Source organism: Taudactylus pleione, unplaced genomic scaffold (genome assembly GCF_031769625.1).
Source record: "Taudactylus pleione unplaced genomic scaffold, aTauple2 ptg000134l, whole genome shotgun sequence".
In the NCBI taxonomy this organism is placed as follows: Eukaryota; Metazoa; Chordata; class Amphibia; order Anura; family Myobatrachidae; genus Taudactylus; species Taudactylus pleione.
Genome location: NW_028284536.1, coordinates 2140442 through 2158592, shown reverse-complemented (window position 1 = coordinate 2158592; position 18151 = coordinate 2140442). Strand labels below are relative to the sequence as shown.

The following is an 18151-nucleotide window of genomic DNA, read 5'->3' as shown; positions in this document are numbered from 1 at the left end:
CATCTGGGATGGGCTGGCTGTGCAAGTGTCAGTGCATTGCTGCTGTACAGTATGTCAGAGTCACTAATCCGGGATGGGCTAGCTGTGCTAGGGGCAGTGCATTGCTGCTGTACATTATGTCAGAGTCACATATCCGGGATGGGCTAGCTGTGCTAGGGGCAGTGCATTGCTGCTGTACAGTATGTCAGAGTCACACATCCAGGATGGGCTAGCTGTGCTAGGGGCAGTGCATTGCTGCTGTACCGTATGTCAGAGTCACACATCCGGGATGGGCTAGCTGTGCTAGGGGCAGTGCATTGCTGCTGTACAGTATGTCAGAGTCACACATCTGGGATGGGCTAGCTGTGCTAGGGACAGTGCATTGCTGCTGTACAGTATGTCAGAGTCACACATCCGGGATGGGCTAGCTGTGCTAGGGACAGTGCATTGCTGCTGTACAGTATGTCAGAGTCACACATCCGGGATGGGCTAGCTGTGCTAGGGACAGTGCATTGCTGCTGTACAGTATGTCAGAGTCACACATCCGGGATGGGCTAGCTGTGCTATGGGCAGTGCATTGCTGCTGTACAGTATGTCAGAGTCACACATCCGGGATGGGCTAGCTTTGCTAGGGGCAGTGCATTGCAGCTGTACAGTATGTCAGGGTCACACATCCGGGATGGGCTAGCTGTGCTAGGGGCAGTGCATTGCAGCTATACAGTATGTCAGAGTCACACATCCGGGATGGGCTAGCTGTCCTAGGGGCAGTGCATTGCTGTTGTACAGTATGTCAGAGTCACACATCTGGGATGGGCTGGCTGTGCAAGGGTCAGTGCATTGCTGCTGTACAGTATGTCAGAGTCACTAATCCGGGATGGGCTAGCTGTGCTAGGGGCAGTGCATTGCTGCTGTACAGTATGTCAGAGTCACACATCCGGGATGGGCTAGCTGTCCTAGGGGCAGTGCATTGCTGCTGTACGGTATGTCAGAGTCACACATCCGGGATGGGCTAGCTATGCTAGGGGCAGTGCATTGCTGCTGTACAGTATGTCAGAGTCACACATCTGGGATGGGCTGGCTGTGCAAGGGTCAGTGCATTGCTGCTGTACAGTATGTCAGAGTCACACATCCGGGATGGGCTAGCTGTGCTAGGGGCAGTGCATTGCTGCTGTACAGTATGTCAGGGTCACACATCCGGAATGGGCTAGCTGTGCTAGGGGCAGTGCATTGCTGCTGTACCGTATGTCAGAGTCACACATCCGGGATGGGCTAGCTGTGCTAGGGGCAGTGCATTGCTGCTGTACAGTATGTCAGAGTCACACATCCAGGATGGGCTAGCTGTGCTAGGGGCAGTGCATTGCTGCTGTACAGTATGTCAGAGTCACACATCCGGGATGGGCTAGCTGTGCTAGGGGCAGTGCATTGCTGCTGTACAGTATGTCAGAGTCACACATCCGGGATGGGCTAGCTGTGCTAGGGGCAGTGCATTGCTACTGTACAGTATGTCAGCTCATTTGATACAGGCAATGTCTGGTTGTGCAGGTCACAGCCTATATACATGTAAGACCTCTGCATGCAAAGTACAGGCAGCTGCTCACCTTCTTACAGTAAGTACAGATGTTGTCACATACACCTAGGGGTATGGTCACTAAGATGTGAGTTCTCTTTAAGAAGTGATGTTGTACATAACAACAAATCAGATTCTATTTCTCATTTATCTAGCACCTTCTAGAAGATAATACCTAGAATCTGATTGGTTGCTATAGGCAACATCACCTTTTAAATAGAATTCCCATTTTAGTAAATTTACCCCTTATTCTTTGTTTGCATCAAAGATTCCTGTTTGGTGCAATATGGACTTTGCAGCTTAGCAGTGCCGAGAATCCTGCCAGAAATTTCTTTACAGAATATGAATCTTATTTGCATCACTAGTGCAACAAATGTGCAACGCACAATTATACAGAATACCGATGCTGGCATTAATGTACTGTAGCTTCTGTGTGTGACTCAAAGGTCTATGGGCCTGATTCAGACCCACTCGCAAGCGCTGAGCGCTCGCAAGCAGGTCGATGTTGCCCAAGTGCGCATGCGCACGATGGAGGCAGCACAGTCGTGCGCATGCGCGAGACCCAAATAACGACGGCCAAGCTGTCGTTAAGGGTCTCGCACCAAAGGGGGCGTTCTGTCGATGGTGATTGACAGCACGTCCCCTTTGGTGGGGGTGCCGAGGGCGTAGCTACCCAGACTGAGGCGTTCCCATGGGAACGCCTACCGTCAGGGGCCGGCCCCACTGATATCACTAGTGATGTCAGTGGGAGTGCTTTGGCTCTGATAGAACCAAAAGTACTCCAGGGCTTGTGGCAGACGAGACCCTACTGCAAGGGTCTCGTCACAAGCCCGATGGTCGCAATGGTCTTGACCATCGCGACCATCATCATTGACACTCGCATAAGCTGTGGGTGGTAACCCACAGCTATGCGAGCGTCCAGGAGGACACACAAAAATAAAAAATAAAAACGCCTTGATTCAGAGCAGGCGCTCGTTCAGAGAGTCCGGCTCTGAATCAGGCCCTATGTACCAAGCCTTGTATAGAGATAAAGTGGACGGAGATAAAGTACCAATCAATCAGCTCCTACTGATGTGCCCACATACATCTTAACCTCCGTGCGCTAAAAGTCACATTAAACATAGCGCGAGAGCAACGTGCAACTCAGTAATGCTGAACGTCTTTACATGTGACCTTTTACTTTCAAATCCACAAACATCCGCAGGCGGACACAGAACATAGGCATGCACATACATCCGCAGGCGCACACAGAACATAGGCATGCACATACATCCGCAGGCGCACACAGAATATAGGCATGGAGCATATCATTGTAATCAGCAGACGCTGCCTGTGACTGTACTTACTGTACTGTACACATCATACACAGAATATAGGCATGGAGCATATCATTGTAATCAGCAGACGCTGCCTGTGACTGTACTTACTGTACTGTACACATCATACACAGAATATAGGCATGGCGCATATCATTGTAATCAGCAGACGCTGCCTGTGACTGTACATACTGTACTGTACACATCACACACAGAATATAGGCATGGCGCATATCATTGTAATCAGCAGACGCTGCCTGTGACTGTACATACTGTACTGTACACATCACACACAGAATATAGGCATGGCGCATATCATTGTAATCAGCAGAAGCTGCCTGTGACTGTGCATACTGTACTGTACACATCACACACAGAATATAGGCATGGTGCATATCATTGTAATCAGCAGATGCTGCCTGTGACTGTGCATACTGTACTGTACACACTGTGTGAATAAGACACATTTGAAGGTAAAATGTCACACAAAAAGATGCCCAGCGCTATCAAGTCACGCCACACCATGGTGCGACTTGAAGGGCAGTTTATCACGTAAGGAAGTAAGATGGGTGTGGGCACATCTGTAACTATCATTTTTCAAACATAGCCTTGAAAGTTGACATTAAGGAACTGATTGTTTGGTACTTTATCTCCACCTACTCTATCTCTCTCCATGGCTTAGCACATAGACCCCTCAGTCACTAATCTGGGTAAAAAGCCAAAAGACAAACATCTAATATGAGTGACCTGCACCATGTCTCATGCCACATGTCATTATGCTTAATTAGTAACTTCATACCATTTCATTTGTGACAAAGATACTAATCCTAAGTACTGTACCAAGACCAAGGAGAGGTGTATGAGGGCACAAATCTGTATTAGCTTGAACTTTGAACCTGATTGGCTGATCTCCCAGTGGTTTTATGGTTTTGACCTTTATACTTTATGGTTATTACCCTTTTCTCCTTTTACCAATGTACCCTGGCTCTGCTCCCCTTTGTGTCAGGTTTTCCTATCTCATACACAATTGTTTGTTGATGTCATATGTTTGCCATTTACCCTGGGGGTTGTTGATATTACAGATCATTTGGTTGGCCCCCCCAAAAAAATCTGATATGTGTGGCATTCATGCATTTATTAGGCTGAGATTATCCATTCACTAGAAGAACATCCATTTTCCTGGGTGGTTGGCCTTCTTACCAGTTGGGGTGCACTGGCTTCTACAACCGACACAGCAGCAGCGGTCAGTTCCTTGGCACTGGTCATCACTGTGGCACTCTGGGGGTGCGCCAGGCTTGGCATATATACATATAGAAGAATTGAAGTAAGGGCATGAGTTTATCTTATCTGAAAATAAATAGAAACACAATGAAGGATAGAGTTTATTATTGTCATTTTTATTTTTAACTTATTGTTACTATTAGTACCAGCAACTGAGCCATCGTCCTGCCCAATATAAGTATTCTGAGAATTGGCACCTACCAGTGCTGTCCCTCACCATATGTTACCTACTCAGAAAAGATTCCACCCACGAAACTTGTTGCATGATAAAGAGAAATGATTCTCCCAGATCCAGCTCTCAGGCACAAGACAATAATAGTATTACAGACATGTAAGAACTATTACAGAAGAAGGCATGTGACTGATGCCCTGGGGCTGTGGTGGCATGCTATCGTACATTGCTGGCACGTTGCCGCATACTGAAAGTAGAGAAGTCACAATTTCAAAACTGTCCAGTAAGATATTTGCTGATTCCACCCATATGCTCAGAACATTTTGTGTCCATTGGAATCTGGTATAACTTGTTTATAGTCCCATCTGAATCGCACCATATTGTATTATAGAGGATAGGGATCATCATTTCAGCTCTAATTACTGTAGAATTGGCAAATCAAAAACAGGACTCAAAAATTGTACTTGCACCATATCCCAAAGATATTTGGAATATGTTCTTGCTCTTAATATACAAATTATTGGGGCATGAAGCTGCTTTATAGTTTTATTAAACATAAGCTCACAGTGATAGGTTTCCTACGCTCTATCATGTAGTGCTGTTTAAAAAAACGTATGCCTACTAATTGATCCAAAAGTCATAATAAATGTTAGTAATGTATTAAAGGGACTATTGATATATATATGGTGGTGCACCGGGGTCTTTGGCCCGAGCACCTCCCAGAGACCAAGAGACGACAGTTTAATAATCTCCTCTGAAACATAAAGATGTCACACAGAACCTGAATGATCTGTAACTGGTATCACCATAGGTTCTGCTAATATAGACTATAAATACACAAATATTATGTTGTTGCTGGTCACACAGATTAGAGAGGAGAATGGTCTCCAGCCATCATGTGAGCAATCACCATCTCTTACCTCCCACAGGCAGCAGGCAGCGCATTCGGCAGCCAGAGTAGCAGCACTTTCTCTCCCCCTTGCAGTCTTTGTCTGTCTTACATTCTGACTCTAACATGGAGTCTTTGCAAGTTGGGTAATCCACATCTGCGGGACAAGTGCCTATTTTCTCTATAGGTAAGTTGCCATCAATCCCTTAAATTCAAAGGTAAAATTAACTTTAATAAAGTAACAATTATTACAAAAAAAAAATTAATTTTGAAATATTTAATATACTGCAGTTATATCATAAATGGATGATTACAAATGATAGGAAATCACATTACAGTGAATAATTAACATAATAAAGTTAGAAAAATACAGATGTCCATAAATTACAACTCTTAAACATTGGGAAATATCCATTATATCTCCCAGATCCATCCGCTATAAGGGTATAAGGTTAACATGCAGCCAGACAGCGCCGAGAGGCTCATCTCCCGCCTAATGAGTGACTCCTGTGTGTGTTCTGTTCCTGGTAATAGACCTGAGCACACACATTAGGGCTGATCCAAGCAGATTATAAACACTGTACATTACACCTCACATCATACATAAAGTACACTCTCTCCTCATACACTGTACATTACACCTCACAAATAAAGTACACTCTCTCCACATACACACTGTACATTACACCTCACATCACACATAAAGTACACTCTCTCCTCATACACACTGTACATTACACCTCACATCATACATAAAGTACACTCTCTCCTCATACACACTGTACATTACACCTCACATCACACATAAAGTACACTCTCTCCTCATACACACTGTACATTACACCTCACATCATACATAAAGTACACTCTCTCCTCATACACACTGTACATTACACCTCACATCATACATAAAGTACACTCTCTCCTCATACACATTGTACATTACACCTCACATCATACATAAAGTACACTCTCTCCTCATACACACTGTACATTACACCTCACATCATACATAAAGTACACTCTCTCCTCATACACACTGTACATTACACCTCACATCATACATAAAGTACAATCTCTCCTCATACACACTGTACATTACACCTCACATCATACATAAAGTACACTCTCTCCTCATACACACTGTACATTACACCGCACATCATACATAAAGTACACTCTCTCCTCATACACACTGTACATTACACCTCACATCATACATAAAGTACACTCTCCTCATACACACTGTACATTACACCTCACATCCTACATAAAGTACACTCTCTCCTCATAGACACTGTACATCACACCTCACATCATACATAAAGTACACTCTCTCCTCATACACACTGTACATTACACCTCACATCATACATAAAGTACACTCTCTCCTCATACACACTGTACATTACACCTCACATCATACATAATGTACACTCTCTCCTCATACACACTGTACATTACACCTCACATCATACATAAAGTACACTCTCTCCTCATACACACTGTACATTACACCTCACATCGTACATAAAGTACACTCTCTCCTCATACACACTGTACATTACACCTCACATCATACATAAAGTACACTCTCTCCTCATACACACTGTACATTACACCTCACATCATACATAAAGTACACTCTCTCCTCATACACACTGTACATTACACCTCACATCATACATAAAGTACACTCTCTCCTCATACACACTGTACATTACACCTCACATCATACATAAAGTACACTCTCTCCTCATACACACTGTACATTACACCTCACATCATACATAAAGTACACTCTCTACTCATACACACTGTACATTACACCTCACATCATACATAAAGTACACTCTCTCCTCATACACACTGTACATTACACCTCACATCATACATAAAGTACACTCTCTCCTCATACACACTGTACATTACACCTCACATCGTACATAAAGTACACTCTCTCCTCATACACACTGTACATTACACCTCACATCATACATAAAGTACAATCTCTCCTCATACACACTGTACATTACACCTCACATCATACATAAAGTACACTCTCTCCTCATACACACTGTACATTACACCTCACATCATACATAAAGTACACTCTCTCCTCATACACACTGTACATTACACCTCACATCATACATAATGTACACTCTCTCCTCATACACACTGTACATTACACCTCACATCATACATAAAGTACACTCTCTCCTCATACACACTGTACATTACACCTCACATGACACATAAAGTACACTCTCTCCTCATACACACTGTACATCACACCTCACATCATACATAAAGTACACTCTCTCCTCATACACACTGTACATTACACCTCACATCACACATAAAGTACACTCTCTCCTCATACACACTGTACATTACACCTCACATCACACATAAAGTACACTCTCTCCTCATACACACTGTACATTACACCTCACATGACACATAAAGTACACTCTCTCCTCATACACACTGTACATTACACCTCACATCATACATAAAGTACACTCTCTCCTCATACACACTGTACATTACACCTCACATCACACACAAAGTACACTCTCTCCTCATACACACTGTACATTACACCTCACATCATACATAAAGTACACTCTCTCCTCATACACACTGTACAATACACCTCACATCATACATAAAGTACAATCTCTCCTCATACACACTGTACATTACACCTCACATCATACATAAAGTACACTCTCTCCTCATACACACTGTACATTACACCTCACATCATACATAAAGTACACTCTCTCCTCATACACATTGTACATTACACCTCACATCACACATAAAGTACACTCTCTCCTCATACACAATGTACATTACACCTCACATCATACATAAAGTACACTCTCTCCTCATACACACTGTACATTACACCTCACATCACACATAAAGTACACTCTCTCCTCATACACACTGTACATTACACCTCACATCATACATAAAGTATACTCTCTCCTCATACACACTGAACATTACACCTCACATTGTACATAAAGTACACTCTCTCCTCATACACACTGTACATTACACCTCACATCATACATAAAGTACACTCTCTACTCATACACACTGTACATTACACCTCACATCATACATAAAGTACACTCTCTCCTCATACACACTGTACATTACACCTCACATCATACATAAAGTACACTCTCTCCTCATACACACTGTACATTACACCTCACATCATACATAAAGTACACTCTCTCCTCATACACACTGTACATTACACCTCACATCATACATAAAGTACACTCTCTCCTCATACACACTGTACATTACACCTCACAGTACATAAAGTACACTCTCTCCTCATACACACTGTACATTACACCTCACATCATACATAAAGTACACTCTCTCCTCAAACACACTGTACATTACACCTCACATCATACATAAAGTACACTCTCTCCTCATACACACTGTTCATTACACCTCACATCATACATAAAGTACACTCTCTCCTCATACACACTGTACATTACACCTCACAGTACAGAAAGTACACTCTCTCCTCATACACACTGTACATTACACCTCACATCGTACATAAAGTACACTCTCTCCTCATACACACTGTACATTACACCTCACATCATACATAAAGTATACTCTCTCCTCATACACACTGAACATTACACCTCACATTGTACATAAAGTACACTCTCTCCTCATACACACTGTACATTACACCTCACATCATACATAAAGTACACTCTCTACTCATACACACTGTACATTACACCTCACATCATACATAAAGTACACTCTCTCCTCATACACACTGTACATTACACCTCACATCATACATAAAGTACACTCTCTCCTCATACACACTGTACATTACACCTCACATCGTACATAAAGTACACTCTCTCCTCATACACACTGTACATCACACCTCACATCATACATAAAGTACACTCTCTCCTCATACACACTGTACATTACACCTCACATCATACATAAAGTACACTGTCTCCTCATACACACTGTACATTACACCTCACATCACACATAAAGTACACTCTCTCCTCATACACTGTACATTACACCTCACATCATACATAAAGTACACTGTCTCCTCATACACACTGTACATTACACCTCACATCACACATAAAGTACACTCTCTCCTCATACACTGTACATTACACCTCACATCATACATAAAGTACACTCTCTCCTCATACACACTGTACATTACACCTCACATCATACATAAAGTACACTCTCTCCTCATACACACTGTACATTACACCTCACATCACACATAAAGTACACTCTCTCCTCATACACACTGTACATTACAACTCACATCACACATAAAGTACAGTCTCTCCTCATACACACTGTACATTACACCTCACATCACACATAAAGTACACTCTCTCCTCATACGCACTGTACATTACACCTCACATCATACATAAAGTACACTCTCTCCTCATACACACTGTACATTACACCTCACATCACACATAAATAAAGACACAGAGACTTGGGGTTTGGTGAATAAATTTAGCACAATTTATCAAAAATAAATTGGAAATTTAAACTTCAAGTTAAAAGTATTCGCCCATCAGCTGCACAATCCAGTGATCACATACACGTGGCGCAGACTGAGATGAGCAAGGGACGGGAGGGTAATGTCTGCTCCCCGGAACACAAAAACTATTGCACATAGCCACCACCAGCTTATATCACCTCTCACAGCTCCTCCCACATCATTCCCATTGGCTGTTGCTTCTCCCATATAAATCATTTAGCCCTTTAACTTTTTCACTCTGAATATAGGGATGCTGGGACTGGGAGAGGAAGGGATGACAGACTGGAACAATGTGTGCTGGGACTGGAAAAAGGAGGAACAGAAGATTGGGAGCAGGGATTCTGGGACAGGGAGCAGGGATTCTGGGACAGGGAGCCGGAGTGCTGGGACAGGGATCCGGAGTGCTGGGACAGGGAGCCGGAGTGCTGGGACAGGGAGCCGGAGTGCTGGGACAGGGATCAAAAGTGCTGGGACAGGGAGCCGGAGTGCTGGGACAGGGAGCCGGAGTGCTGGGACAGGGATCAAAAGTGCTGGGACAGGGAGCCGGAGTGCTGGGACAGGGAGCCGGAGTGCTGGGACAGGGAGCCGGAGTGCTGGGACAGGGAGCCAGAGTGCTGGGGCTGAAAGCAAAGGTGATGGGACTGGGAGCAGGAGTGATTGGACTGGGAGCAGGGGTGCTGGGAGAAACAGTAATTTGGAGAAAGGGTGCTGGGATGGGAAGACACAGCAGTAGACTGGGAGCATTGCTGTACTCACAAGAAGCCTTTGTCAGCCAGGAGACCAGGCACAGTCTGAGGCTGTGCTGCTGCTGACCTCCAGTCAGGGTCAGAGGAACATGTGATGGGCTCCAACAATGAGAGCTGTACACATGCTCCCCTGATCCATCCACTGAGGCTCATGGGAAGTACATAGTGCAGTGCTTTTTCCTCTGTGTGTAGATGCCAGCTGGGTTGGCCTTGATGACTGCCTGGCAAGCAGAAGCACTGCAGCCTGGCACTTCTACAGTGAAAATCACCATCACCGTAGTCTCCACCCTCCCATGATAGAGTGTGTGTGGCTATGAAACAGTTTGGCCAACCTGGAATTTCCCAGGGTCCCCGGCCTGAGCCCCAGGATAAGTGCTATATATTGCTTATTGGTCCGGCCAGATTGCAGAGCTCTTAGTGGGGTAGATATATGGTGCAATTGTGAGTGTAGACAACAAAACTGATGTAAAATCTATGTGAAATGCACGGAGGGGAGAGAATATGGATAGGAATATGGGCCCTCATTCAGAGCCAGACGCTCTGAGCAGAGCGCTCGCTCTGAATGAGGGCCATCCTCCATAAAAATGGAGCGTCCTCCTGGACGCTCAAATAGCTGTGGGTCACCACCCACAGCACATACAAGCGTGCAGGATGATGGTCGCGATGGTCTTGACCATCGCCAGTGCGACCAGAAGCCTGTGGTTGGGGTTTTCGACCACAAGCCATGGAGTGATTTTGGCTCTATCAGAGCCAAAATCACTCCCACTGACATCACTAGTGAGGTCAGTGGGGCCGGCTCCCAAGGGAACGCCTCCATCTGGCAGGCACACCCCCGGCACGCCCACCAAAGGGGGTGTGCTGTCAATCAACATTGACAGCACGCCCCCTTTGATCAGATACAACAAGCGAAGGAAAGTCCTTCGCTCGTCGCGTCTGGCGCATGCGCATGACGGAGCTCCCTCCGTCGTGCACATGCGCAGTGCACACCATCGACCCACTTGCGAGCGGACAGCCGCTTGCGAGTGGCTCTGAATGAGGCCAATGATTAGCTGCTTGGAAAGGTACAGTCAAAAAGTGAGTACAGTAAGTACAGTAAGCGAGTACAATTATTCAGTACAGTAAGTGATGTCGAAGCTGGATTATTGGCTGAGACAAGACCAGTTTAAAATTGAATCGCAGCGACACCATGTTTCGACTGGCCGCTAGATGCCATTTTGCGAAATGGCCGTCTGAGCGCCATTTTAGATAAACTCACATTTTAGTACATGTGGCGATAATACCATTAGCATCATGCGAAAGCATCTGTGACCATCATCATATGTTACGGCGATTTACTAAAAGCCTAAATGGCTTTACAGTATTGCATTAAGCAAGTGGCCAGGTGACAACTGGCTTGTGTAGATAAGCATCGTGCATAGTGTTTGTTCACTACGGGTGGTCTGGCTAGAATAAATAAGCAAGCTTCCTGCAATGACATGATTTCAAAGGCTAGAGTGTCACCTTAGGTCTGTCTCTTGTAGTTGGGATATTTTGCATTTTCACACCAAGAGACCGACAGAGGTATCTTTCCTTTTAACATAGAAAAGGTGGGGGAGGCTGTTGACAGGACATGTAGAACTATCTAGCCCAGCATGTCATGCTGCTAAAATGTTAGAGTCAAATGCATCCATCTTCATACACACATTAATATGTCTTTATATCAAACCCCGAATACCCACACATTTCATATTCACTCATAAGGTTCAATTAGCATCAAAATGTATGATTTAAGTTGGATAAGTTAGTTTAAATGCTGAGAAATAAAGGTATTTGATAACTAAGGTATTCCACATGATGAGAAAGTTGTGTTTGGTTTTGTTCTGATGCGTACGTTTTTTACAGCATTCTGGTGTTATCGGTGGAGAGATCGCATCATGCAAACTCAAGTTATGGATCGCCGAACTTACAAGCAACAAAATGTTTAAATTTTAGAATGTTACAGAGGGCGTTACTAGAAAAATTCCCCTACTGTTATTGTACTCACTATTTGAACCAGCCTGTTAAATGTGCTGTAACATAAGCTTCTCCTCTGGAAACCAATGACATCAGCAAGAAACTTCCCCATTGTCCTGTTTTAGTCAGGGGGGGATAAATATGTGTGCCAGGTTACTGGTTTTTTTAGTCCATGCTGAATGCTGTATGTACTGAGGGTCTCTTACTGATGCCTATCTCTGTGTCCGGAGACGCAGCGTATGTATACTGTACTTTTGTCTGTATTATTTTCCTTTTATGCCTAAATTTTGAATGGATCAATTGCGTGTAACTGACTGAACTTTTACCTGAATAATACTTGTGCTTTGGAACCACAGATTCCACTCCTGTCTTTATTTGCGGTCAGACTGCGTAAGCAAATTGGCGTTATTCTTAGAGGTTTATAGGAAGGATAGGCAGGGGTATATAGAGGTTCTGATCCAGTTTTGGTAGTTGGGGGCTTGTAGGTTTATCACGTTATCTGATACACGGTAACACTCGGTCAGTTCTCTCTCAGCAAAAGGGTGGAGGCGCCTTTTGAGAGACGCATTAGTCTTTCATTAACACAGTGTTGCTGAGAGCGTACTGCCGGTTATTGTGTAGAGGAAGCGCTGATCAGAATCCAGGGATAAGAGATAAAAATAAGTTTTTTTCCCTCTGTTGATAGAACCTTATGTTCAGAGGGGTGCTGCAGTATTGAGTATGCAGCTGAGATGCATTTTTGCATACGCAGTTAAAAAGTCATTATACGGTTGTGTGATAGTCGCATTATTGTGTATGCGACTGGTCGCACAACAGCGTATACGCACTTCCGGTTGTGCTGCCACATGTTTGAACAAAGCCATTGAGGTTTACATTTTTTTTCTATTACCAATATCTGGGTTAAACGTGTATTTTTCTGCGCAGGAAAAAAGTGTGCAACAGTGAATATTTGTTGAACAAAGTTAAGGGTATTGTATGATCCTTTAGGGATAGGTGCAAGGGTTAGCCTAGCCGCTCGGTAAGCAGCTTTACCGGTCTTTACACAGTAGCAGGTGTACATGTTGTCTTTGTTGTATAGAGGTGCGTGAGAGTAGCCGACATATAAACTGTCATAGGTTTGGAAGTTACCTTACTAAATCTTATCCAGGTGTGGAAGTTGCCTTACTAAATCTTATCCAGGTGTGTGGGCGTCGCCATCTTAAATCATCCACAGGTAAGTGAAAGTGTCTTGATTGTCTTTCACCGGCTTAAATCTTTATTGAAAAGCGTAGGAGTTGTCTCAGAATGGGAGCCACGCAAACAGTAGAGATGTTAGGCAATGATGTGTTGCTAATGGAGGCTCCGATTGGATCTGCCCGTCGTATTATGCATACTAAGTACGGTACTTATGCAATAAGGTATTGTGATTTATGGTTTAATATGACGAGGAAGTGTGTTAGACAGTTTCCCAGAATTGGTAGCTTTGATCAGTATGGTGCGATCCAGAGAGAAAAAGATGAAGTATTTTGAATGTTTAAAACTATGGCAGCATGAAGGGGATGCGTGGCTTAAAAATGTGCAAACGACGCAAGCTAGCGTTGCGAGCGCATTGCCAGAAAATACATCCACAACGCTGAGTTGCAATACGGGCGAGCCGCAAATTGGCGCGCACATGCGGCAAGGTAGCATCATGGAGAGTATTGCCAGCAGTACACGCTCACCTCCCCCACCTTATGTGGATGGAGGTGCAAGTACAGTTACCAAAACTACCTATAAAGTTTTAACAAGCAATTTGTACCCCCTCTTAAGCAACCATAAAGAAAGTGTTTATGATGGGGATGATGACCTTATTGTAATGTCTGCCATTCCCCATGTTGTGCAGATGGTATATGCTGCATCACCACAATCACGGGTGGTGCCACCATCTCCATTGGTAACAGCAAGGGAAGCGTTAACACACTCTGCACCCATAGAGGAAGTTGTTAATACCATATGTAGCAGCAGCAGATTAAACCCCAAGCCAGGTAACCAGGTCAGAGGTAGCAACGCTGCCGGTCTGCATCCCATTCGGACAATCACTGTTCCAAATGGAAATGCAGATGCGAACGGTATAGTGTCCACGAGGGAAGTAGTAATGCATTGTCCATGGACAAGAGCAGAAATAAATTCCATCATAAATGATTTCCCCGATCCCAAAAAGGAGCTAGCCAAATGTCAAAGATTTTAGAAATTTGGGTAGTTCTCATGAGCCCACTAATAAAGATTGGCGTGTGTTGTTAAGGGCCTGTCTACCACGCAATACCGACGTGACAAAATTTATCACGGATTGTGTATTGGATGGTGACGTTCCCTTAACAGACCAAGAAAACCAAGTTAACATTTCCCGCATTGTAACTCAGTTGGGTGTATATTTTCCAGAAGTAGTTAACTGGAACAAAATCTTCACAATCAAACAAAAGGAGAGTGAAACTGCAGAAGACTATTGCGACCGGGCTCTGCAGGCTATCACCCAGTACACTGGGATAGAAGATATTAAAGATAGCATGCACCACAGGGGAGTGATAGTCATGATATTAATGGACGGTTTGAAAGAGAATTTAAAAACTCGGGTTCAGACCTCACAGCCTGGCTGGAGAGGACTAACAATAGATAACCTCATAGAGTCTGCCATAGAACATGACAAAAACCATCTAAAAAAAGAGGGAGATCCAGAGCGAAAAATTAATGGCTGTCAGTATACAAGCTCTGGAGGGAATGACGGTAACATCACAGCCAACGGACACGCTTGCACTTGCACACACACTCATGTCAGAATAAGTATGTGCTCTCCTTAACCCCACTCAACAACAAACACAACTCTATCCCACTAACCCAATGCAACCACAGGTCCCAGGCTATCCACCTACTTCTTATCCCCCACAATACCCTTACCCTCCCTATCCTTACTAGGGGTGTGCACCGGCCACTTTTTGTGTTTTAGTTTTGGATCTGGATCTTTCTACGTGTTTTGGATCTGGATTGGTTTTGCCAAAACCACCCTTCCGTGTTTTGGGTTCTGGGTTTTGTGTTTTGGATCTGTATTTTTTTTTAAAAAAGCATAAAAACAGCTAAAATCACAGAATTTGTTGGTTTCTCTGCTCCTATGCTATTATTAACCTCAATAACCTTAATTTCCACTCATTTCCAGTCTATTCTGAACACCTCACACCTCACAATAGTGTTTTCATGTCCAAAAGGTTGCACCGAGGTAGCTGGATGACTATGCTAAGCGACACGAGTGGGCGGCACAAACACGTGACCCATCTAGGAGTGACACTGCAGTGGCAGACAGGATGGCAGTTAGAAAAACTAGGCCCCAAACTGTTCATAATGCAAAGAAAACAAAGAAGTGCAAGATGGAATTGTCCTTAGGCCCTCCCACCCACCCTTATGTTGTATAAACAGGACATGCACACTTTAACAAATCAATCATTTCAGCGCCAGGGTCTGCCACACAACTGTGGCTGAAATGATTGGTTCGTTTGGGCCCCCACAAAACAAGCTGGCAATTAATGTGTCCCTGCACAAACTGGCTCTACGGAGGCAAGATGTCATCCTCATCCTCCTCATCCACCGATTCCTCACCCTCTTCAGTGTGTACATCCTCATCCTCACAGAGTATTAATTCGTCTCTGCTGGAACCACAGGTCCCTCTGTACGTTCTGGAGGCTGGTCTCCCTGGAAGAGTTGATAATTCATTTTATGAACATCATCTTCTCCACATTTTGTGGAAGCAACCTCCTACGCCTTTCGCTGACAAGGTTCCCGGCTGCACTAAACACTCTTTCGGAGTACACACTGGAGGGGGGGCAACTCAGGTAAAATAGAGCCAGTTTGTACAGGGACCTCCAAATTGCTTCTTTTTCCTGCCAGTACAGGTACGGACTGTCTGACATGCCTACTTGGATGCTGCCACCGATGTAATCCTTTAACAGACAGACGCACGCTTGTCGCTGCTGCTTTGAGGATTCAAGTGCGGCTACAGCCCACACAATTCACAAAGACAGAAAAAAAAAAGAATATTTTTATTGTTTGTGTAGAACACTTTGAGGTGTCACCACCCTTTAACAGACAGGCGCACACTTGTCGCTGCTGCTTTAAGGATGCAGGTGCGGCTACAGCCCACACAATTCACAAAGACAGAAAAAAGAAGAAGAATATTTTAATTGTTTGTGTAGAACACTTTGAGGTGTCACCACCCTTTAACAGACAGACGCACACTTGTCGCTGCTGCTTTAAGGATGCAGGTGCGGCTACAGCCCACACATTTCACAAAGACCGAAAAAAAAAGAACAATATTTTAATTGTTTGTGTAGAACACTTTGAGGTGTCACCACCCTTTAACAGACAGACGCACGCTTGTTGCTGCTGCTTTAAGGATGCAGGTGCGGCTACAGCCCACACAATTCACAAATACAGAAAAAAAAAGAACAATATTTTAATTGTTTCTGTAGCTCACTTTGAGGGTGTCACCACCCTTTAACAGACAGACGCACGCTTGTCGCTGCTGCTTTGAGGATGCAAGTGTGGCTACATCGCACACAAGTCACAAACACATTAAAAAAATAGTTTTTTATTTTTTGGAACACTTTGAGAGTTACACCACCCTTTAACAGACAGACGCACGCTTGTCGCTGCTGCTTTAAGGATGCAGGTGCGGCTACAGCCCACACAATTCACATAGACAGAAAAAAGAAGAAGAATATTTTTATTGTTTGTGTAGCACACTTTGAGGGTGTCACCACCCTTTAACAGACAGACGCACGCTTGTCGCTGCTGCTTTAAGGATGCAGGTGCGACTACATCACACACAAGTCACAAACACATTAAAAAAATAGTTTTTTATTTTTTGGAGCACTTTGAGAGTTACACCACCCTTTAACAGACAGACGCACGCTTGTCGCTGCTGCTTTAAGGATGCAGGTGCGGTTACAGCCCACACATTTCACAAAGACCAAAAAAAAAGAACAATATTTTAATTGTTTGTGTAGCACACTTTGAGGGTGTCACCACCCTTTAACAGACAGACGCACGCTTGTCGCTGCTGCTTTAAGGATGCAGGTGCGGCTACAGCCCACACAATTCACAAAGACAGAAAAAGAACAATATTTTAATTGTTTGTGTAGCACACTTTGAGGGTGTCACCACCCTTTAACAGACAGACGCACGCTTGTCGCTGCTGCTTTAAGGATGCAGGTGCGGCTACAGCCCACACAATTCACAAAGACAGAAAAAAAAAGAACAATATTTTAATTGTTTGTGTAGCACACTTTGAGGGTCTCACCACCCTTTAACAGACAGACGCACGCTTGTCGCTGCTGCTTTGAGGATGCAGGTGGAATCTAGACGGGATTTGGAACCGAGGACACACTACCTCCATCAATTGTCTAAATCCCACTGCACTAATGTCGGATACCGGACGCACGTCTAACACCAACATAGCAGTCAAGGCCTCAGTTATACGTTTTGCTTCAGGATGACTGCTGTCATACTTCATCCTCATCGCTAGGGACTGTTGGAGGGTCAATTGTTTAGTAAAAGTAGTGATGTTCCTACTTCCTCTCTGGGATGATGAACAACTCCCA

At 44.1% G+C, this 18151-nt stretch overlaps 1 protein-coding gene across 2 annotated transcripts in view; it reads right to left on the bottom strand.

The window, feature by feature from the left end:
- LOC148523020 (uncharacterized) overlaps window positions 1-18151 on the bottom strand; it is a 52032-nt gene that overhangs the window by 19579 nt on the left and 14302 nt on the right. For both annotated transcript variants that reach the window (XM_088473302.1, XM_088473301.1), the window contains exons 2-3: window positions 5236-5409; window positions 4063-4209 (exon numbers count right to left, since the gene is read on the bottom strand). In XM_088473302.1, the coding sequence (XP_088329428.1) occupies window positions 4063-4209; window positions 5236-5409 (321 nt within the window). The remainder of the gene's footprint in view (window positions 1-4062; window positions 4210-5235; window positions 5410-18151) is intronic.